This window comes from Martes martes (genome assembly GCF_963455335.1).
Source record: "Martes martes genome assembly, chromosome: 9".
Classification (NCBI taxonomy): Eukaryota; Metazoa; Chordata; class Mammalia; order Carnivora; family Mustelidae; genus Martes; species Martes martes.
Window position 1 is genome coordinate 124481036 of NC_137896.1, and position 23615 is coordinate 124504650.

General features: G+C 45.3%; 1 protein-coding gene across 1 annotated transcript; it reads left to right on the top strand.

Moving 5' to 3' along the window:
• Window positions 1-578: 578 nt before the first annotated feature.
• Window positions 579-21523, top strand: MATN3 (matrilin 3; the record flags this gene model as incomplete). The annotated part of the gene is made up of 8 exons (XM_080814255.1): window positions 579-795; window positions 5919-6485; window positions 9645-9770; window positions 10527-10652; window positions 11968-12093; window positions 15598-15723; window positions 19302-19408; window positions 21464-21523. The coding sequence occupies 8 exons, from the start codon at window positions 579-581 to the stop codon at window positions 21521-21523; spliced, it is 1455 nt and encodes a 484-aa protein (XP_080670381.1).
• Window positions 21524-23615: the final 2092 nt, after the last annotated feature.

The window sequence follows — 23615 nt, forward strand, 5'->3', positions numbered from 1 at the left end:
CTGAGAGCCCACAGCAAAATTTGGGTGACTTGGCTGGGGAAAGGAATGCAGTGTGAGGAGCGAGATGAAACCTCGCCGCAGGCACCGCTGGCGGGAGCGGGAAGACAGAGTCCGGGGCCCCCTCGGCTGGGGCCGGGGGTCAGGCCTCCTGGGGCAGCAAGAGAGCGCAGGGCGGGCGGGCTGGGCCGGGGCGGGGCGGGGGGCGGGGGTCCGCAGGCCTGAGCGCGAGTCTCGGGAGAGGCGGGGCGCGCCAGAAAGCGCCCGGCCTTGCCCATCCAGACGAGGCCCGGCGGGGGCCTCCGCGGGCCGGACTTCGGGCAGCGCGCCGCCGCCGGCTTGCGCCAGACATTCCGTTTCTGCCGCCGGAATGCGCGGACAGGATCCCGCGGGTCCCGGGCGCAGAGCCCGGCGGCTCCACCCGCGCTCCTGAGGTGGGCGGGGCCGCGGGGCGGGGCCGCGGGTGGGCGGGGCGCGGGGCGGCGGGACCTTTAAATTGGCCGTCTCGGCGCGGGGCCCAGGCTCTTGGCTGCTGGAGCGAGCGAACCTTCGACGACACCTGCAGAAGTGCGGAGCCCGCCATGCCGCGCCACCTCTCGGGACTGCCCCTGCTGCTCTGGCCGCTGCTGCTGCTGCTGCCGCCGACCCCCGCCGCCCCCGGCCCCCTGGCCCGCCCGGGTTTGCGGAGGCTGGGCACACGGGGCCCAGGGGGCAGTCCCGGGCGCCGCCCTGTCCCTGCTGTCCCCACCGGCGGGCCCTATTCCGGGGCCGGCCAGCCCGGCGGGGCCCGCGGCGCAGGTACGCGGGGGGAGTGGGACCCCCGCCTGGGAGGGGCACGAGCGGGCACCGGGGAGGGACAGCCGGCAGGAGGGAGGTGGGGAGGACAGGGCGGGAGGGATGGTGGCAGGGGAAGCGGGGCATCGAACAGGAGAAGCCCGTGCAGCCGCCAAGTGTTCCTCCCGTCCCAGCCTGAGCCAGACTGCGGTGCAGGAGAAAGAATCCCCTCTCCGATGAGACCTGTGGGGAGACGGGTCCAGACAAGGGAACGGGGATGTCCAAAGTCACTCATAGTTGGGACTCGAATTTGGGTCGCCTGAAGCTCAAATTCCAGCCACTTCCCTCTGCAATTTGGGCCCGGAGGATGGGGCAGCGTGGGAACACAGGCGGCCTCCCCGCCTCTGTGCCAACCCCTACCTCTCTGTGCAGCTGAACAAACCCTTCCTGAGATTCTGCCTTTAGTTGTTTGGAAATCACTTCACCTATAGCCCCAGATCAGGGTGACCCTCCCTCTCCTGGCCACACCCTTCAAGCTGTCTCAGTCCAATCTAGGATCTGGACCAGAATTTGTACTGGAATTCACACCAGGGAGTGGGGGGTGGGAAGCCAAAAAGAAAACCAGAGGGGGCCGCTGGATGGCCCCCCGCCTCTCTTGTAACCATCCTGGTCTCCACGTCTTCTGCCGCTGACCAGGTGTTCTGCTTGAACTGACTGGGTCCCAATCCCAACCTGTACTCTCTTAGATCCTCAAACACCCAAGACACTGAGTCTTTGGTGAACAATTTTCCATTGCCCTTTTTGGTCAGTAGTTGGTTTCTGGGGCGGAGGTTCCTAGAGTAGCAGAGCTGGAAGACCACCCGTCACAACCCCTAAAAGCATGTAAATTGAGACTTATCAAATGGCCCAGCAAATCTGTCAGAGCTCAGAACAGAACTCAGGGCTCCAAAATCCCACACAAGGATCCTTCCGCATCTACAACCTACCAAGCTCTTAAAATGGGTTTACATAAAATTTTATCTTCATTACCAAAATGTCCAGTTTCAGTCTTGCTGAAGAGGAGAGGCTGCACCAAACCATTTTCTGGGTCCCCAGTCTCATTCATGCCTCAGGTTGATTTGCTTTGTCTATCCCCTTCTGCACCTTTCTGGGTAATGTTGAGAAAGAGCACAAAGGATTCTTTCCTGCATCAGCCCAGTGGGCTGGATTTGAAATGGTGACAGCATTGTCTTTGAGCCAGGGAGTACCAGGATTCACAAGGGTTAAATTTAGGGGGTAGCCTGCTTCGCTCCAGGCTGGGGTGGTGGGGTTGGGCAGTGTAGGGGCGCCTTTCTTCTAAAAGGTAACCTTGCCTCTGGTCTTGACCCACCTCCCTTGGGGATGGGACTGGGAGAGGGAGGAGGGATTCCTCAAGGGGTGTTTGAGTTCCCTTGCATTACTTGGATCCAAGCTGATCTTGAATGATAATCCTTTAATAAACATTATGTGTCACCCTTTCCCAAATTCCCTCATTTTTTTTGCAACCAGAAATGGCTATGCTTTCCTATGGGCTTTTATTTCTAGCAGAACCGTAAAAAATCAGCATAATTTTAAGTATGGAAATCTTTTAGGAAATTCAGATTCTCACTTTCTTGGTTTCTGAGAATCAAAGTGCTGCTTTCTAGTATAGGGGAGTGAGATTCCAAAACAGTGACGTTGCAGAGGGAGTCCAAATCAAGAAGTAACCAGATGCTCAAGGAATTTCCCATTATCTGAGTCAAGCTCCTGTATTAGTTTTCTATTGCTGCTGTAACAAATTAGCACAAACTCAGTGACTTAAAAACAACACACACATAATATCTAAGAGTGCTATAGACCAGAAGTCCAACACTAGTCTCAGAGGTCTAAAATTGTGTCAGTAGGGCTGTGTTCCTTTGGGAAGGGTCTAGGGGAGACAGAATCTTTGCCCAGTTCAGCATGCAGAGGTTACCTTCACTCCTTGACTCTTGGCTTTCCCCCTATTTTCAAAGTTACCAAAAGCAGTTTGGGTCCTTCTCACATCTCATCACGGTGATCTCCTCTCCTGCCTCTCTCTTTTTTACTTTTAGGGGCCTCTGTAATTACATTGGACCCACCCCCTATAATTCAGGATAAAATCCCCATCTCAGGGTCATTAACTTAATCCATCTGCCAAGGCTTCTTCTTCCCTGCCCCCTCCCCCATCCCTCCTCTTCCTCCTCCTCCTCCTTCTTCTTGCCATGTAGAGTAACATACGTACAGGTTCCAGGGATTAGGACATGGATATTTTGGGGGAGCTTTATAAAGCAAGGGAGCTTTATTCTGCCCACCGCACCCCCTGTAGCCTCCATAAAGGATTCCATGTGAGAAGGAAGGAATCATGCACATATACCATAAGAACATAACCTTGACATGAGTCAGGACAAGATTTGGGTATTTGGGTTGTCAAATATGGGTCTCATATCGACATGTATTCTTTCTTTTATTCTAATTATGTACAAGTACCTACATCCATGTCCAGGAAGGATTTTCAACAGGATTCTTCTTCCTTGCTCCTGATGCATGGAAATCAAGAGATGAAATGAAATTCGGGAGTTGTTTTTTTTTTTTAAGATTTAATTCCTTTTGACTTAACTAAATACATGACATATAGCATACTTCAGGGCAGTAGCTCAAAATCAACAAGCAGGATGTTTACTAGGTACATGATATAATGTTGGGGTTTTTTTTGTGGTGGAAAATATGGTTTCAGAGAGAGGCAGCCATTCAGTGAAAAGCCCTTTTAGGCTGGGAGTCAGGAAACCTGGAGTCCCATCCATGACCTGCTGTTTTCTGGCTCACCCACCTTCCAGAACCTCAGGCTTCTCACCTGTAAAATGGGTATAAAAGCAACTTCTGCACCTCTGACTTCACAGGATTGTTTGTTTTGTGCCCTAAGATCTCTAAAACGTTATTGAAAGTAAAGTATGATTCATTTTCTTAATTGAATACGTCCAGGAAGCAGGATAAAACCAAGAGGATAGTTTTCTGTTTTTAGAAGAAAACTCTCTAGAGGCATTATTCCTGTTCCAGATAGGGCTTTTTCTGTCACAAACTGTCTTGTGTAGGAGTTTGTTTTGAATACATCTTTTTCCCTTAGCCACCGAGTAAATTGCCTTCTTACACTAGCGTTACCTTCCAGCCCCCTGTCAGGAAAAGAAAGAACCCTGGTCGATGCTTCGTGCCCAAGCATCAGTGACATTTCCGTTTAGGACTCGGTGTGTATGACGAGTTTTGTGTGTGTGTGTGTGTGTGTGTGTGTGTAGAGGAGGAAGAATGACTTGAAAAAGATGTTTAGTAACTGGCTTTCCTCTCAGCCAGTCCTGACTTTTGGACTTGATTTTGGTGGCTAGGAGAGAGAGTTTAGGACAAGATTGGGGGGAAAGGAAGAAAGAACAAATGAAAACGAAGATGTGTGTGATTTTTTTTTTTTTTAAGATTTTATTTAGGGGCACCTGGGTGGCTCAGTGGGTTAAGCGTCTGCCGTTGGCTCAGGTCATGATCCTGGGGTCCTACGATGGAGCCTCGCGTTGGGCCCCTGCCCAGCGGGGAGCCTGCTCGTCCTCCCTCTACCCCTCCCCCTTGCTCATGCTCTTGCTCTTTCCCTCTGAAATAAATCAGTAAAATCTTAAAAAAAAAAAAAAAAGATTTTCTTTGAGTGAGAGAGAGAGAGGGCGTGAGCTGGGAGAAGGGACAGAGGGAGAGGGAAAATCAGGCTCCACTCAGCAGGGAGCCTGATGCAGGGCTCCACCCCAGGACCCCAGGATCATGAAGGTAGACCTCTAACTTTTTTTTTTTTTTTAAGATTTTTATTTATTTATTTGACAGACAGAGATCACAAGTAGGCAGAAAAGCAGGCAGAGAGAGAGGAAGGGAAGCAGGCTCCCCACTGAGCAGAGAGCCCAATATGGGGCTCAATCCCAGGACCCTGAGACCATGACCCGAGCCAAAGGCAGAGGCTTTAACCCACTGAGCCACCCAGGTGCCCCTGGACCTTTAACTTTAACCGACTGAGCCACCCAGGTGCTCCAAAGATGTGTGGTGTTGTTACAAGGAGCTTGGTATTTTTTTTTTTTTTTTAAGATTCATTTATTTATTTTAGAGAGAGGGAGAAAGAAAGAGAGGGAGGGACAGAGAGAAAGGGAGAGAGAATCTCAAGCAGACTCTGCGGTGAGCATGGAGCCAGCGTGGGGCTTGATCTCACCCCTGAGACCACGAACTGAGCTGAAACCAAGAGTCAGAGCCTTAACCTACTGTGCCTTCCAGGGGTCTTGGTGCTTGGTACTTTTGAGCAGGAAAGGTACAAGCTTCTTTGCTTTTGTAGCCTCAGGGCTAAATACATGGTAGGTCCCCCAAAAGTATTTGGTGAATGAAAAAATGAAAGGAAGGGGTGACTACAAGAGTTTGGTGGGGGCAGAGGGGAGACACAAGTGGACATCTCTGCTCCTGAAAACCAGACACACAGAGTTGGAAGCACAACTGACGTGGATCAGATTGTCATTCCTCTTCTTACTTTTAAGTATCTCAGGCTCACAGGGCCCCAGAGTTCACTAAACCTGATGAATGATGAGAAGGAGGGGGCACTTAGGGCTACTCTGTCCCTACTTTTGTCCCATTGGTGGGGGAGTAGAAGAAGGAAGCTTCCAGAAAAGCACCAGTGTGTTTGCCTTGAACTTTGCCTTTGCTTGAGGTGTGTGAGGCCTGGACAGGACAGCGAGGCTATTCAAGGCCACTGTCCCATTGCCACTGTCCCATTGTGCCATGGCTGAGGTGCCCAAGAAAGATCTGGAAACCATTCATTCGTGGGAGGCAAGCGGAACCTTGGGAGCAATGCTGAAGCAGAGGGATGAGGTTCTAGGGGAAAGTTTGGGGTTCAGCCAGCCTTAGCCAGCCTATTGGAGAAACTTCTCCCCTCTGTGTGAATTCTCATTAGGGAATTTGGAAGGACCTTGGTGCTTTTAGCATCTTAAGGGAGGATGATGGTCTTGGGGGAAGATGGCAGACAGCGGGGCCTCCAACCCCAGGGCTCTTCGGGTATGAGGACCGCCCCGTTTCCGACTGGGATCACGTCATTGCTCAGCTGTGCCCGTCCTCCACATCCTTCTTCGCAGGCGTTTGCAGGAGCAGGCCCTTGGATTTGGTGTTCATCATCGATAGTTCCCGCAGTGTGCGGCCCCTGGAGTTCACCAAGGTGAAGACCTTTGTCTCCCAGATAATTGACACTCTGGACATTGGGGCGGCGGAAACACGGGTGGCAGTGGTGAACTATGCTAGCACTGTGAAGATTGAGTTCCATCTCCAGACCCACTCAGATAAACAGTCCCTGAAACAGGCTGTGGCCCGCATCACACCCCTGTCTACAGGCACCATGTCTGGCCTGGCTATCCAGACAGCGATGGATGAGGCCTTCACGGTGGAGGCAGGAGCTCGGGGGCCCACTTCCAACATCCCTAAGGTGGCCATCATCGTGACAGACGGGAGGCCCCAGGACCAGGTGAATGAGGTGGCGGCTCGGGCCCGTGCGTCTGGTATTGAACTCTATGCCGTGGGCGTGGATCGGGCAGACATGGAGTCCCTCAAGATGATTGCCAGTGAGCCCCTAGATGAGCACGTTTTCTATGTGGAGACCTACGGGGTCATTGAGAAACTCTCCTCTAGATTCCAGGAAACCTTTTGCGGTAAGTCTTGCTCCCAACTAGAATATTTAGATATTGTGTCTCCAAAGAAAGAGATTTATTCTTTTTTTTTTTTTTTGGTAGAAACTTTATGGAAAACTAAAATATAAGCAGTGCTTTTCTTGAGTTTTTTACCAGCTTAAACACACTTTGTTGGTTTAGGAATATAGAGTTGCTTTATATATAACTTGGTTTGCTCATAAAAATCTCCGTGTTTGCATTAGAAATGTGAAGGTCTGGAAATATCCAGGATAAATGATCCTGGTGTTCCCTGATGGGGTCAGAAAAAAAATAAAAATAAAAAACTCAAGACTCCTCTCTTCTCCCCTCTGCCCACAACTCCATTTTTCCCAGATATTTTCTTTAGCTTTACCATCTCCGGCTTTAACAGAACTCTGCTTGTGTTCCTGCAGAAGACGGGGAACAGCATCTGTCTGCCCATGGAAGGATCCGCAGGCTTGCCGGTGGAACTGTCAGTTAGGGTTTTGCTTATTCTCCGGATCCTCTAGTTTTCAGATTCTGTTCTTCGTCTGATTATTCTTTGTGGAGGGACAGGATTAAGAACGGGGGTTGGGGGAAGGGTTGAGATTTCAGATTTCTTGCTATCTTGGGAGATAGCAAGAAGCAGATTTTTTAAAAAAAGGATTGTTACTGTCCTTTCTTTTTTCCTTTAGGATGGAGTTTGAATATGAGCATGCTAATTTAATTGGAATTTTTAGCATGAATCAGTCAAATCCATGAATATGAATCCAGTTAAGGCGGGGCTTTAATCTTAGCCACTGGTCAGAATTATGAATGTGTGAGATGCATACTTTATTTTTAGGTTTGTTTTTTCTTTTTTAAAAAGATTTTATTTATTTATCTGAGAGAGAGAGAGAGAGAGTGAGTACAAGCAGTGGAAAGGAGCAGAGGGAGAAGCAGACTCCCTGCTAGGCAGAGAGCCTGATGTAGAACTCGATCCCAGGACCGTGCGATCATGACCTGAGCTGAAGGCGGACACTTAACAGACTGAGCCACCCAGGCACCCAAGTTTCTTTTTTCCTTTGTATCTATCTATGTTTTGTCTTTGTATCTACCCATATTCATGCTTTATTATTACTATTATTTTTTATTTATCATTTAGAGATAGTCTTTCAAAGTCTTCTGTGGAATTATCCAAACAGGTGTGGGCAAATTTCTAGTTCAGGTGAATTTTAAAATGTAGATACCGTTTGCTGTGTAACCTATGCCCCATCTCTTCACTCGATATGCATTAATTAATCTGATGCACTGATGATGCATGGATAAAATATTCCCCGTATTATTAAGCAGTTGTCTGGGGATGGTGACAAGACGTGAATGAGTAATTACAGTTGCAAATTTCAAGGAGGCTTTATATTGAAATTAATGTGGAACTCAGCAATCACCCCAGTTTGTCAGGAAATGGGAGATGAAGTCTTGGTCTAGAGCAAAGTTTGGCCTCAACTCAGCCAGACCTGGCTGGTGGCCCCTTGTCTTTCCTGTCCCAGGACACTGAGCCTTCACAAGCCGTCCTTGGCATTCATTGGTTTCTCAAAAGAACATGGCTTTCTTTCTCCCAGGAAAACCCCCTGTGCTTGTGGGTGAGAGCTTTTCCATAAAGATGTTGGTCTGTGGCAGAGTTGGGTCTCAAAGCAACACCTGGGGTTGGGCTTGAAGGCCATAAAGTGGCAAGTGGTGAGTGGCGGTCTTTTCCTTCTGGTACAAAAGACCTGCTTGTTCTGGGGGAAAAAAATGTCCTCTCTATGGAAAAAAGACTGAGGGGCAGCTTGTTGTAGTCAACGGGTTGGAAAGATCATTCCATGAAAAGGCTCTTCTTGGGAAAATATTAACCTTGACCTGTTGCCAAAGCAGTCGAGGCTGGGTTACCTGCCCAGGGGTGCCAGCCTCCTCCAACAGGCCTCCTTGGTTTCTCAGAAATGACTAAATTCATTGATTCTTCTTTCAAAACATGTTACTAGGAAAAAAAAAAATCCAACGAGATATAAACACCTCCAGGAGTGAAAAGATGGGCTGCGGCTTCGCTGACGTAATCTCGTTTATTCTGTTCTTGCTTTTCTTTTTACCTGCTTGCATCGAGCGTGTGAGTCCACGCTCCTTGCAGATACTAGAGGCCCTGAAGTTGCACACATGTACCTTTAGGCTCCCACACCCTCGCTGCTCATTCAGAAGGTGGTTACCTGCCTTGCCCTCCACTGTTTGCATGTTCAAGTACGTATGGCCGCCCCAGTGAGTTCCAGGCGGAGGGACATGCCGGCGTGTGAATTCGTTTTGACGCACACTATAGAGCCCTTGGAAAGCAGGTTCTGGCCCCAGCAGGACAACTAGCTCATAGACTTTCCAGAAGTGCACTGTAGTTCTCCCCGTTTCTTGCAGTTGGGAAGTAAGTTGTTTTTCCTGGGCTAGGTGGATACGTTGAATAAAACATCAAGTTGTGTGACCACGTGAGTGTTTGCCTTCGGCTCCAAATTCAGAATTTCCTTTCTCTTTAAGAAAGCTGAAACAAACTCTGTAATTTTATTTTATTTTATTTTATTTTTTTTAAAGATTTATTTATTTATTTATTTGACAGAGAGAGATCACAGTAGACAGAGACAGGCAGAGAGAGAGAGAGGGAAGCAGGCTCCCTGCTGAGCAGAGAGCCCGATGCGGGACTCGATCCCAGGACCCTGAGATCATGACCTGAGCCAAAGGCAGCGGCTCAACCCACGGAGCCACCCAGGCACCCCTGTAATTTTATTTTATTTTATTTTATTTTTTTTTTTTAAAGATTTTATTTATCAGATAGAGATCACAAGTAGGCAGATAGGCAGGCAGAGAGAGAGAGGAAGGGAAGCAGGCTCGCTGCTGAGCAGAGAGCCCGATGCGGGACTCGATCCCAGGACCCTGAGATCATGACCTGAGCCAAAGGCAGCGGCTCAACCCACCGAGCCACCCAGGCACCCCTGTAATTTTAAATTAGTAACACCATTCGTGTTAAGAGTGGTGCTTCCAAGAAGCCAGAGGCAGAAGACAAAAGGCAAGTTTTTACCACGAGCTCTCATTGAAAAGGAACCAGAGGGTGGTGTCTTTTTGACAGGGAAGCAAGTATCTGGAACGTTTCTTATGTGTTGATACTGACGATTGTCTACTTCCGGTGGGCAGCTCTGGACCCGTGTGTGCTTGGCACACACCAGTGCCAGCACGTGTGTGTCAGTGATGGGGAAGGCAAGCACCACTGTGAGTGTAGCCAAGGATACTCCTTGAACGCCGATCAGAAGACATGTTCAGGTGAGGCCCGCTTCGGGGAGCTTGCCTGACTGGGACTCAGCTAGAGACCCGCCCTCCAGGTTTGGGACTGGCCGTATGCTTTCCTCCTAACTGTCTTTTGGTTGGTTCACGGTTGCTTATCAATGTTTTTCCTCTAAAACTGTTGGAGAAAAGTGAGGTAATACATAAATCAGCATCTTTATAGTACTTATAATTAGTTTTCAAGAAAAGGGTTAGTAGGGAAATGGGTTAGTCAGGAAGGGGGCCAGAACTCTCAGTCTTTTTGAGGATTTTGGAACTTTTCCTGGATTTTACTTAATTAAGTACAAGCTGCTCCTCTGTCTCTGAGACCAGAGCTGCTCGCTGAATTTAGACACAGAAGAACGTTTAGAGAGGTTCTCACTCATCTGGTATATGGCTCCTCACATAAAATCAGTAAAGATGGGAGCTAGGTCCATTTTTTTTTTTTAAATCCTTAAAAAATGTCTTGAGAGGAAGGAAACTTAGAGATCATTTAATTCAACCTACTCATTTTATAGATAATGAACTTGAGACCCAGGGAAGGAAAATGACTTACCCATGTCATGGGGTCTGTTAGTGAAAGAGCCAGCACGGAAATCAGTTCCCAACCTCCTGTCCTGTGGCCTTTCTGTTGTGCTAGGCCACCTCCCATTTTAATAGCTGTGTGTGTGTGTGTGTGTGTACGTGTGGTGGTGACCTATAATTAAGTTATCACGTTTTCCTGTGTTTCCATTTGTCCTGATGGTCTTTTGACAGCTATCGATAAGTGTGCTCTGAACACTCACGGTTGTGAACACATCTGTGTGAACGACAGAACTGGCTCATACCACTGTGAGTGCTATGAAGGTTACACCCTGAACCAAGACAGGAAGACTTGTTCGGGTAAGTGGAGGAGGAGGCTTTCCTTTTGCTACCTCCCCGTCTGCATTCCCCCCCTAGCCGGTGTTGGAGGGGTAGGGCACACTGACCGGGCACTTGGTTGGTTTTTCTCTCTTGGGTCTTGTAGCCAGCCCTGGCAGTGCTTTCCAAATGCTAAAGACAGTTTAGTAAGTTAAAATCAAAGAACGCTCCACAAGATACTTATTAACCACAACGGGATAAACAGTTCCTTCGTAGCGGAGAGACCTGGCAGACACCCCTTCAAACAGGTGATCAGAGGGAACCCCATTAGTCATGGCCCGCAGTGACATCATGCCTCTCCTTACACGATGTCCTGAGGGCACAGTAGCACTTCTGTTGTCTTCTTTAAATATTCAGCCTCAGGAGGAAACTTCAAACAAACCCAAACTGAGAGACATTCTACAAAGTAATTTTCCAGTGATTTTCAAAGCTGTCAAGGTCATGAAAGGCAAAGACGGAGGAAGTGTCCCAGAGAGGAGGGGACTAAGGACATGTGACAGTGAAGTACAATGTGGACCCTGGACTGGGCCCTGGACCACAAAAAGGACGTTAGTGGTAGAACAAATGGCAAAATTTTACTAAGATCTGTGGATTAGTTAATAGCATTGTGTTAGCACTAATTTCCTGGTTTTGATAATTGTGCTATGGTTATATGGGATGTTGACGCTCAGGGAAATGGGGTAAAGTACAGAACTTTTTGTACTGTTTTTGGAACTCTTCCATATGCCTGCAGTGATTTCAAAATGAAAAGTTTAAAGACAAAAAAAAAATTATCATGTCCATGTAGAGAAAAGTACATTGAGTGACAGTTTGGGTCCTGAGTTCTGATGCTGCTCTGAGTCAGCTGGTCTCCTCTGGATTCTGCTTCTTCCCTTAGAACAGCGGAGGGCTGAATTACAGTTCCTTCCAACTCAAATTTGGCATCTTTCTGAATCTAGTGGAATTAGCCACACAATTGTTGGTACCCCCCTGATTCAGCGTAAATACAATAAACCTAAAAGGAATGCTTTAGTAATTATTTATTTATTTAGTATTTATAAGATACTTAGATTATAAAAACTCAGTCTGGATGATTTTGAAAAAGCAGTTGGGAAAAAGGAAGAATAAGGACTGTGTGTAGGATTTCGCTAAACACCGCTAACTTCTGGTATCAGCCCATAGTACGGATGTCTGTGGAAGGTTTCTAATAGGTTGGCCTCTTATATATTTCTAGCCACAGGTAAGAAGATTTCTATATATGGGTAATAAAAGACTTCTCCACTTTCAATTGCTTTTCTCCTGGAATTTTCTTTGGTAGCTCAAGACCGATGTGCCTTTGGTACACATGGCTGCCAGCACATTTGTGTGAATGACAGAGATGGGTCCCATCACTGTGAATGCTATGAGGGTTATACTCTGAATGCTGACAACAAAACGTGTTCAGGTAAGGTGCACTCAACAAACTCTTTCCTAGCTGGCTCTATCTATGGCGGTGAAACCAACTTGCAATTGACACAGCGAGAGACTCTTAAAGATACTTAATGAATCAGACTCTACACCTTCTATCCTGCGTATAGACCAAGGCACACATTGCTCAGACGGCAGTGAGCTCACTTGATTTTGCAAATATATCTCATTTCAGAAATGGGTAGGGAGTGAGGGATATGAGAAAAGCTAACTGAATGTAGGATCCTTATCCAGGAAAATGTTATAGCTCTGTACGCTGGGGACTTGTGAAGCAAATGGGGACTTTAGAGGAAGTCTGTGGAAAACAGTAACTATTTGGTGTGATAGGCTGAACTGATCTTTTTCCAATTAAAACTTGCCCTGGAACTTTTCTGTAGCGTTAATCTTAAAGCTGGATCGTTTTAGTAAAGGAGACTTTGTCAATGACTGAATTAGACCCACACAGATCTTCCAGTAAATGTGAAGTCAGTTGTTCCCTGACGGTTTCTAGATGATCAGTCCTCTGTGAATCTGAGCCTTATGTCTTGGCAAATCCTCATTAATTTGATTTAAACTCACTGGCAGAGCAGGATGACATTTATAATGTAAAAACACTTCTGAGAGAAATTCCTGCCTCTCAAGGCTGTGTTTAATTTTGGCCTTTTTATTAGATTTTTATGTATATGCTCCTGTCCCTTGAGGAGAGATATTATGTGACCTTTTCAAGAGAGACTAGGGGAAATGGCACATGACCACTGCCCTTAAAAAAAAAAAAAATTAAAGAGGACTGAGCACCTATTTTGTTCCCAGGACTGTGCAAAGCCCTGTGGGGATGTAAAGAAGCACATTTTCTGCCCCTGGGCAATTTGCAGGCTGGGTGCAAAGAGAATCAACACCTTGGGGAAGCAGAGACTAGGCAGGGAGAGGGATGGACAGTAACGTAGGGCTGTGGAAACCAGGGAGGCAGGCTGTCTGGGGAAGGGTGCAGACCATGTGGGCAGCAGGTGGGCCTCGAGGGTGGTGGAGGTTTAGACAGAGGACTGCAGAGCTGGATGGCCAAGGGGAATGGCTTGTGTTGGTTTGCTCTGGGGGTAGAACCAAGTCAGTTGGGGTGGAGGGGCCTCGTGGCTGCGCTTCTCAAACTGGTTACAGGTACCCCACTTGGTAGCTTAAGCAGCCAGGGTCATTGAAGACCTTGAAAAAGGACACTAAAATTTACATTTAAACTAACAGATATTGGAGCACCTGGGTGGCTCAGTCATTGGGGGTCTGCCTTTGGCTCAGGTCATGATCCCAGGGTCCTGGGATTGAGCCCCGCATTGGGCTCCCTGCTCAGCAGGAAAGCCTGCCTCTCCCTCTCCCACTGCCCCTGCTTGTGATCCCTCTCTACCCCTATGTCTCTCTCTGTCAAATACATAAATAAAATCTTAAAAAAAAATAAACAAACTAACAAATATTATGGAATAAATGGAACATTTTATTAAAGAAAAAAGTTCAAGAAAATGTTCAGTTACGGCAGACTATTCCAGGCCATGCTCCGAGGTCACAGTAGCCAACTTCCTCAGTGGCTACTGGATGCCATAGGTGGTTCTAGGCAGCTCAGACCCAGTCACACCTTTATTATTGCTCACAGCACCTGTATGAGGAAGCTGAGGCCCAGACAGGTTAAGTAACTTGCCCATGGTCATGCAGCTAGTGAGTCACAGAGCGAGGATTGGAACCCAAGCACTTGCTCTGGTGGTTACGCATGTGATCGCATGCCAAGCTATCATGTTTCATGGTTGTTGTACGTGGTTGTACAGCACAGGGCAAGACTAGATGGCAGAAAGTTAGAGGGTTAAGAAGGAATATATCTATGGAGCCCACTGCAGAGCGGTGTTTATACACTTTAAAGTAATAAGGGCTACTGTTCTGAAGCTGGGGTATATAACATGGGTCACATCCCCACTAGGGGCCTGCTTTTCCCCCCGCTGGGCAGTACCACAAGGCTTGTAGATTAAATATGGAGCCCTAGAGCAGGGCCGGGGGTGGAGGCATGACCGTTGTTATCTGTAGGGCAGCTCTGGCTGGGATGAAGGGAAAAGTGAAACAGTCTACTGTTCTGCCTTTTTTTTTTTTTTTTTTATTTTAGAGAGAGAGTGAGCGAGCATGCACCTGTGCAGGGACAGGGGCAGAGCAGGAGGGAGAGGAAAAGAGGGAGACTCTCAAGCAGACTCCCCGCTGAGTGCAGAGCCCCCTGCGGGGCTGGATCCCGTGACCCTGAGAGCATGACCTGAGCCCAAGCCAACAGTGAGACGCTCAACCCACTGAGCCACCCAGGCACCCCCGACTATCCGGCATTGTGCTGGAAAAGTCTGAAGTCATGAAGGGGACTATCAGTGTTAGAGTTAGAAAGATACTCTGTGGATACACTATGGAGAGACTTGCCTTTCACTCAAGCTCTTTCATAGGCAATAGTGTTTCCCGTTGGAGTTTCCCAAGTGTGGAGGGACAAGCAAACAAGCAAACAAACTTGGTTGGTCCCTGCAATGGCAGAGGAAGAACTTGTGTCTCCCAGGAAGAATTTCTGGGTTTATTAAAGGAGACCTGCTGTTTTCACTTATCCTGGGCCTGTCTAGATGTGGAATGAGCTGAGCATGGCACTTTAAAAAAAAATATTTATTTATATGACAGAGATCACAAGTAGGCAGAGAGGCAGAGAGAGAGGAGGAGGAAGCAGGCTCCCCTTTGAGCAGAGAGCCGGATGCAGGGCTCGATCCCAGGACTCTGGAATTATGATCTGAGCCAAAGGCAGAGGCTTTAACCCACTGAGCCACCCAGGCGCCCCCAAGCATAGGTAGCACTTTGCTCTCCACTCAGATTTGGGCCAGCCGTCTTCCTCCTTGTGTTAGATTTCTGGGACAGATAATAAATGCTCCACTCTCCAAACCGACACCTCCCCTCACCGTCATCACTATTGTCACTACCTCTGTGTGCATGGGTGTGCCGGCTGGTGTCTTCTGTCCCGCTTTGCACCCTTTCGAGGGCAGCCCTTGGTCCGCACAGCACCCACTTTATGTGCAGCGTCTGAGTTAGCTCCCTGTGCCAGTGGGTCGCTAATACACTGTTTCTGGTGATGGTGAAGATGGTGAAGATGGTGTGGCTGGAGATGTGGGAGGCACTTGGAGGCATCCCGAGAGGCCAAAGGTAAGTTCCAGAATATAATCAGAACTCGGTCCAGCCCCAGCACTGCAGGCAGGAAGAAAAGAGGAGGCACCCCCATGTATCTGCGAGAAATGAGAAGGCAAGCGGGGAGGCAGTCAAAGCTGGGGCTGCAGGGATGTGAGATGTAGGAAGGGACAACGGGCGTTCTCCCGGGAGGTGGGCGCGGTGTCGCTGGCCATGGACGGTTCGTTCTCAGCGCCTGTTGTGACTGCGCTGAAGCTTTTCTCTCCCTGAAATCTGTGTCTCCTTCCGCGCTGTGACCTGGGTCTATTTTCTTTCCTGCCCCACGCCCGGGCAGTTCGCAGCAAGTGTGCTGGGGGCTCGCACGGCTGCCAGCACCTGTGTGTGGATGACGGGCCCGCGGCCTATCACTGCGATTGTTTCCCCGGCTACACCCTGAACGAAGACCAGAGGACGTGCGCAGGTACGGACTGTCCCTGCCACCTGTTTGGTTTGCAAGGCTCGTCTTCTGGGAGGCAGCTTTCCTGTCTAAGGTCTACGCGCCGTCCCGAGGGGTCCGAGGCCCCCGGAGACTCCCGACTGTCTTCCCGATGAAGCAGGTGTCCCCGCCAGCCATTCTTCCCCCAGCATTCCCTTTCTGATCGCAGCCTCTTCCTAAGTGGGACTGTTGTTGTTGTAGTGATGGTAAGATACACCTGACGTCCGATTTCCCACTGTAACCTTTTCGAAGCATCTAGTTCAGTCCCACTCCCCATCCGCAGAACTTTGTCATCCCAGACTGGAGCTCTGCCCCCATCCCCCTTTTCCCCCGCCCCAGTCCCCTCTCCTTTTCACCCAGTCACTCCCTTTGCCCCGGGGCTCCCTGCTTCCAGGTCCTGGGCTCCACCGCGTGCACACCTGGCTATGCTAGGAACGCGCCCTGCCCGTGTCCACCCTTCGCTGGGACCCCCTTCCCTCACCACTACCGCTTGCTAAAGTCCAAGAACCACATCCTTGCCAATATTTGGTTTTGCTGGATTAAGTTTTTGCCAACCTAGTGGAGGCAAAAAAGTGTCTCCCTATAGTCTTTATTTTTTCATTTCCTGGCTACTTCCTGTATTTATTGGTCATTGGAGGTTTTTTGTTGTTGTTGTTTTTGTTTTTTGTTTTTTTTTTTTTAATTGGGAAATGCTATGTATGCCCTTACTTTTCTCTTGGGTTTTTTGTATTTTTCTTACTGATACGATGGAACCCTGTGTGTTTCTGGATATAAATTCTTTGTTGTTTTATGTGTGGCAAATATCTTCTAGTGTTTCTATTTTTACTTAAATGATGTCTCTGCAACAGTATTCATGATATTTTAGTTCTTAAGTTGTGTGGTAGCTTTGTGAGTGTTTATTTTTATTATGCCTCATCACTTGCCTGAATGTTCTCTAAATTCTTTGTTTGAATCAAATACTACGCAGTTGTGTTGGTATGTTTCTATAACTAAAGAACATTAATTAATTGAATGAATTAAATTGAATTAATTTAGTCAATTCAATTAATTAACAGAATTAGTTGAACAAGCCTAGTTCAGTTTTACCCCCTCTACCAGAGCTTCCCTTTTCCTTCCAATGAGCTCGGTCTCTTTCAGCCCAGGACACCTTGTGCTGTGGTGACTTGTTCCTTCACTATTCCATCAACCCTTTGGTCCTCGGAGCGCCTACTATTTTCTGGGCACTGGGTGTATAATCGTGAACAGAACACGTATGGTTTTTGGTAACAGTCTAAGGGGAAAAGACAAGGAAATAGCAATTTATAAAGAAGAGCTGTGAGAAAAGAACAGGGTCCTGAGCCCATGGGGGTTGGGGGACCTCCTTCAGGTTGCGAGGGTCTCTCTGAGGAAGTGACATCTGAGACCTGAGGCTCAACGGTATTTAGGTTGGAATTGGGGAGCTGGAGGAAGAAGGGTGAGCCATGCCAAGGACTGCCTGGTGACTTTAGGGGGAGAGGAGGGAAGGGGAGAGGAGGGGAGGGGAGGGGGGGAGAGTGAGGGAGTCACATGGGTTGCCAGTACCTGTGGCAACCACCACCAGCCTGGGAAGTGTGGTGTCACTTTGAAGAGGGAGGCAGGGGCCGAGTCATGCTGATCTTCTGGGGCAAGGGGAAGGAGTTCATATTTTGTTTTATAGAAGATGGGGAGTCACTGGAGAGTTTTAAGGAGTGGGGCGGCATGATTCTGTTTACATTTTCACAAGTCCCCCTGGCTGCTGTGTGGATCTGAGGGGCTGAAGAGCAGGGGGCGGGGCCAGTCAGAGACTGGTGCCCTGGTCCCAGGTTGGGTGAGGAGGGGGACAGTGGTGACGGAAGCAAGCTGATTCCAGACACCTTTCTGAGGCAGGATGAACAGGATTTGGTGATAAGCTGGATTTGGGGACCAGGCTGGGAGAGGAATGAGGATGACTTTCCTATTTCAGACTTGGTCCGAGTTTGAGACTTGTATGTTTATGCTCCTTGAGACAGTAACCTCCAACCCCTGAGGGCAGTCGATGTTGTATTTCTAGCATCTTCCATAGCACCTGACAATTACTCAGTGGATACTTCTTCACTTGAAGTGAAGTGTGGAACCTCTTCTTGGGGAGGGTGAGGATAATAGGGAAGAGCTTGCTTTTAGGACTTGAATATATCAGGGGACTAATACTAGGTTACCCTATCTAGGGGTTTAATCCTCAGAGAACTCAGTCTTGGGCATTTTTCTTCTCTTGGAAGTTGGGGATTCCAGCCGCATTTATGTTGGGTTACGTCCTGACCGCATTTGCCTAGTCATTCACCTCTTTGCTCAACGAGCATTCATGGAGCTGCTCTTCCAGATCTAGTACTCTTTCAGGTCTTGAGGAAGGAACTGGGGACATATTAATGTTTTGTAGTTTGTAGTGTACAAGTCTTGCACATCTTTTGTTAATTTTAATCCTAAATTTTTATTCTCTTTGGTCCTATTGTGAATGGGTTCATCTCCCAACTTTCAATTGTGCTACATCCCAATTTTAAATTTTTCTGTGAGTGTTTTAATTAGACTACCCTACTGAGCCCTGCTCCTCACAGAACTTAGTTTATCAGACAAGAAGCATTGGAAAAGCATCACGAATGCCAATTATATGCTCTGTACAAGGATGATGGGGATGTTCTTAATTTCAGTAGATACTTTCTGGCTTACTGACTGACTGACTGATTTGGGCTGGCTGTCCCTAAAAGCCAATAGGATTTGGACAGGTAGATTTTATTTGATCAAGTGAATTTATGGTCATCTTAGTTCTATATCCTATATTTGTAGAATGTGGGAGAAAACATAGGAGCAAAAGACCATTCTCTGTCCTCAGGTGACAATGGAAGATTATACATGGGAAGTTACTCTTATTTCTGTTAGGCATCTTTAGGGGCTGTGATAGTAGGGAGAGCTGCCTCACTGCATTTCAGAAAGAACTAGGAGTTAGCATTATCATTCTCCCAGGTTCTTTGCTTAAATGCTGATAGAAACCTAAATGTTTACTTCCGAAGTATTTATGGGTAAGAACTAGAACTCTCCAATCAGACCATTCAATAGAATAATTGTCTGTATAAGAAATTAGGAATTATCTACTTTTAATTCTTGAAATATTTTGGCCAAAGAGAGAATTCTTTTCCTTATTTTCATTTCTTAATAGGGACACAGTGCCATAATAAGATTAATTACTTTAGGTCTGCATTCTTGACGTAGGGCTCCCCGCTACGTCAACTTTTTAAAAATTTACTTTGTATCATAGAAAGTTTCCAACACTCACAGAAGTAGAGAGAATATAATCAACTCTCACATAGTCAATACCCAGGATTGATGATTGTAAATGTTTCCCAATATCTAATTCAGTTTCTTCTGTGACATTAATATTTCAAAGTATTTCCTCCTCTTTCTGTGTGCTCTTATATCCTCTTACCTCCTCGAAAATGCATTTAGTTAAGTCTTAAAAATGGAAGGACTGAATTACAGATTTCCTGATTTCTACGGTTTCCGATTAGCTATAACATTTTGTGTACTGTCGTCATCAGCCATTGAAGAAGCACGAAGACTCGTCTCTACAGAAGATGCTTGTGGGTGTGAAGCCACCCTGGCCTTCCAGGACAGGGTCAACTCATATCTGCAGAGACTGAATGCCAAACATATCCTTTCTGGAAAGGTTTCTGCTTTAAGCCACCCTAGGTAGTACAACTGAGCCAAACATTTTAGGACATTCAGGAGGATAAGGGCCCTATGCATTACGTTTTAAGATGCGCAAAAGCAATACAGTGTTTATTTTTTTAGAGTTCTTTTAAAATGTTTTAATAGACTGTTTTGCCCATTTAACATTTACATGCTGAAAGCTGCCTATTTCTTTCTCTAGTGCTTTTCCATAGCAGCTTATGCTGTGTTATTAACAGACGGAGCTCTTATGCTATGATTCCTTCACATGGGCTTTCTTAGTTCAGAATCTGTAGGTGTACAAGAGTTAGCTGATTAGTGAGGAGATGGCTCAGACGACACATACTTTACATAGGCTAGCCAGCTGGTCAAAAGCAGATTTCAAAATGTAGCACAGTACCATCTAAGAAAGTTTCAAAATCAGTTCTTTTTTTTTTTTTTAAGATTATTTATTTATTTATTTGACAGAGAGAGCACAAGTAGGCAGAGAGGCAGGCAGAGGGAGAGGGAGAAGCAGACTCCCCGTTAAGCCGCGAGCCCGATGTGGGACTTGATCCCAGGACCCTGGAATCATGACCTGAGCCGAAGGCAGCCGCTTAACCGACTGAGCCACCCTTGCCCTCAAAATCAGTTCTTTAACAAAAGGAGTAAATCAGGAAGAGTATTTTTTCTTAGCTCAAGTTAACAACACTGTCTCTAGGCATCTTAGAGTCGTGGTATTCAAATTGTGATAGGGATATTGGTGGGGGGGGGGCACAGAAAGTTTTATAAAAATCCATTTTCAAATCCTTAAATTGGCCTACCAAAAATGCTCCGGGGGGTCAGCCAACATTCTCTGTTCCCATCTCTCACTTTGCATTGTCATTCTTCTAACTTTACAAAAGGAAGGCACACTTTATCTAACCTGAGTCTGGTCGGGTGAATTTCTTGGAAGGGTAAAATCTCCGGAAAGCCTAACAAAGGGATAGTTCAACTGTTTTTTCATCAAGGTTTCATGAACTCCCCCAATTTCTTTCACTAAGAGACATTTTTCCAATTAAATTTTGCCTTTTATTTTTAGTAATTTTATGTCAACATTTATAATTTATTTGTTGGATCAATTCTGTGCTCATAATAGTTGTAATGATAATTCAACCCAGATGATTAAAAGAACTGGGGGCCTTATGGGCAAAGAATATTAATTTAAAGGTAGTTTCAATATAAATGTATATGTGCTTGTTTGTATAAATTTACCTCAGAGAAGTCTCAGGGATCAAGAAAAGATTTTCAAGATTCAAAGTAGAATAAAATTCTGTGGAGAAAGTGAAAAGGGAATACAAATTCCTTTATTTTAAATATTTGATTTTTAAAGATGGATAGTAGGTGTCCATTTGTATGGTGTTTATATATAGGATACATTTGAAAGACTAATTTAGATTTTATTTTATTTTTTAGTTAAATAAAAAAAAGATTTATTTCAGAGCGAGAAAGAGAGAGAGAGAGGGATAGCATGAGTGGTGGGGAGGGGAAGAGGAAAATGGAGAGGGGAAGCAGCCTCCCTGCTGAGTGCAGAGCCCAACACAGGGCTTGATCTCAGGACCCATGAGATCATGACCCAAGCAGAAACAGAGTCAGATGCTTAACCAACTGAGCCACCCAGGTGTCCCTAGATTTTATCTTAAAAAACCCCCAATACTTATGATATGGCAGAAACTACATATTTTGTAACAAAATCTTATGACGAAAAATTTCAAATAGTTTAAATATGCACAGATATCTCTTATTTGTCAAAATTATTTTAGGGGATGAGAGCAAAAATGTTTGAAGACAGATGCTCTGTATCATCATCTCTGGAGACCACTGCTTTATAACATGCTCTCTAAAGAACAGAATTCCTGAGTTTTAGATTAAGGTTTTGATGAGAAAATAATTTCACTTTTTCCTTATTTACTATAGAATGTAATTGTTTTCTTTTATCTTGTATTGAAGTGTTTGAAAGTGTGTTTATGTTTTCTGATGTCTAAAAATAAAAGGCGTTGGCCTTAACAACTAGCCACTCGATGATATTTTGGGCAAGTTGCAAGCAGATGCATATGGACAAATACATCGTTGAATTACTCAGATTTTTCACCTGGAAATACGGAGAGCTTGGTCTATTTAATATTTTTGCATACTTCAATGTTCCTGCTAATAATTTGCCATTGCAAATGCTTTAATATTACTGGTATGAGGATCTTCTGGAGAATCAGTAGGAGATAAACGTTCACATCCTTAAGAGCAAACTTTAGTGTCTCTAAGCTATGACTGTGAAATGATTCGTAGGGAATAGAATGAAAAGTTTGGTATTTCTTTATTTACCAATTGAGCCATTTAATTTTTAAGTGTTTATATTAGTAAGATAACCATTCTTACAATGGGAACTTTTGATCTATTTTCTCTTGATAGTATTTATAGTATAAACCAGTTTTATTATTGAGAGTGTAAATTATACAAGTATTTACACATAAAAAAATTTCATATAATTGAGGTAAATATAATTTAGAACTGTTTCTTTAATGCTTTGTTTTTTGCTCACTTTTTGCTGGAATATCACTGAAGCTGTGATCAGGGGATTATAACACACATATCAAGATCAAGTGAACACTACATGAAATATTGTAAGAAACACATAACTAAAGACTTTAGTTTTGAATTAAGTGTTATAACTTCTTACCAAGGACAAAAAAAATCCTACATTATCCTTACTGTTTCACTTTAGGATCCAATCTAGAAAATTATATATTTATAAATATTATTCTAACAAGTAACAACAAACCCAATGTCGCCATTTTAAAGTTTAAGCCTAACTTTTCTTCACTTACATATTTAGTATATGTATTTTATTTTTCTGCTTGAAAGCTTATAGCTCTTAGGAGAAAACCGTCCTTTAAATTGTGACTACTCATTTTTTTTTGTTTGTATTGTCTTTAGTATAATAAAAAGTTACTATCTTTATATATTATTGTCATGACTTTTTTTGGTGACCCATATCAATTTCATCTAGTAACGTATTTCCTTAAACTGAATTAACAAGTATTGAATATATGATGATTTCTGGTCAAAGGACTCAATGTTGTAACTCTTCCTATAATTTAATCTCATACTTTTAAGGTTAAAAATGTAAGTTCAGGTTAAATAGACTTTTATCAAGAATGTTATGGGAGGGGTAATAAAACAAAATTATCTAAATTTGGATAAAATAATGAAGTATAAAAATATAAGCACTTGAAACATAAATATAACTTACAGATGTAAGCCTAAAATCAGTCAAAAATCTAAAAAGAAACTTCAAAGGGAAGAAACAAAAAATACATCAAGGCAGTGTATATTATATGAAACATACACTGTCATTTCTCACCATTTTTGAAAGGTGACTCGAAGCAGTATTATTTTCCAAACTTCAACCCAGGATCAGAATGTTGTTACAGAAGGAATAAATGACAGCTCATGTGCAAGCACTAGGGGAAGGTACTTAAATTAAAGAGGTGATTTTTCGAGAGTGTGACCATCTCTAGTTTCATCCCTTATACTTCACCGATTGATTGGAATCCATGGCTTAGATAATTCTGATCTGTTTCATGAGCCCAGTATAGGGAGCTCATTGTGCACCGGTGCCAACATATCTTCAGAATCTACAGTCTGACCTTGAAAACACATACACATTTAAAACCAAATTATCTGAATGGGATGGCCGTTAAGTTTGGAAGTAATTTCTCAGGCAGACCTGATTTGTACATTTGGCTAGGCACAAATGGCAGAGAGGGTGGGAACATCCCAGGACATATAAAATGGCCTCTGACGCACAAAGCATATGGGCTTGCTTAGATGGGGGCACCATAGTGAAGACATTTCCCTATCAAAGGAAAATCTAATTTTAGCTGAGGTTTAGATTTGATGGGAAAGGCACTGGGACCATTGTCAATTCTTGAGTGTGTTGGGTGAGGCAACAGACTCACTTCAAAGATCTGAACATTATTTGCCTGAAATGGGGAAAGACTAAGTCAGGGAATTAGCAGCTGCTTCTGCATAAGGTACGAGATAGCTTATGCAATTCAACAGCAGGAGCCGCAGAATATGGTAAAAGGGAAAATCAGATATAAATTAAAAGATAAGTGAGACTAAAATAATTTTCATGGGAGTTTCTGCCCTGTGCCCAAACTGCGGTG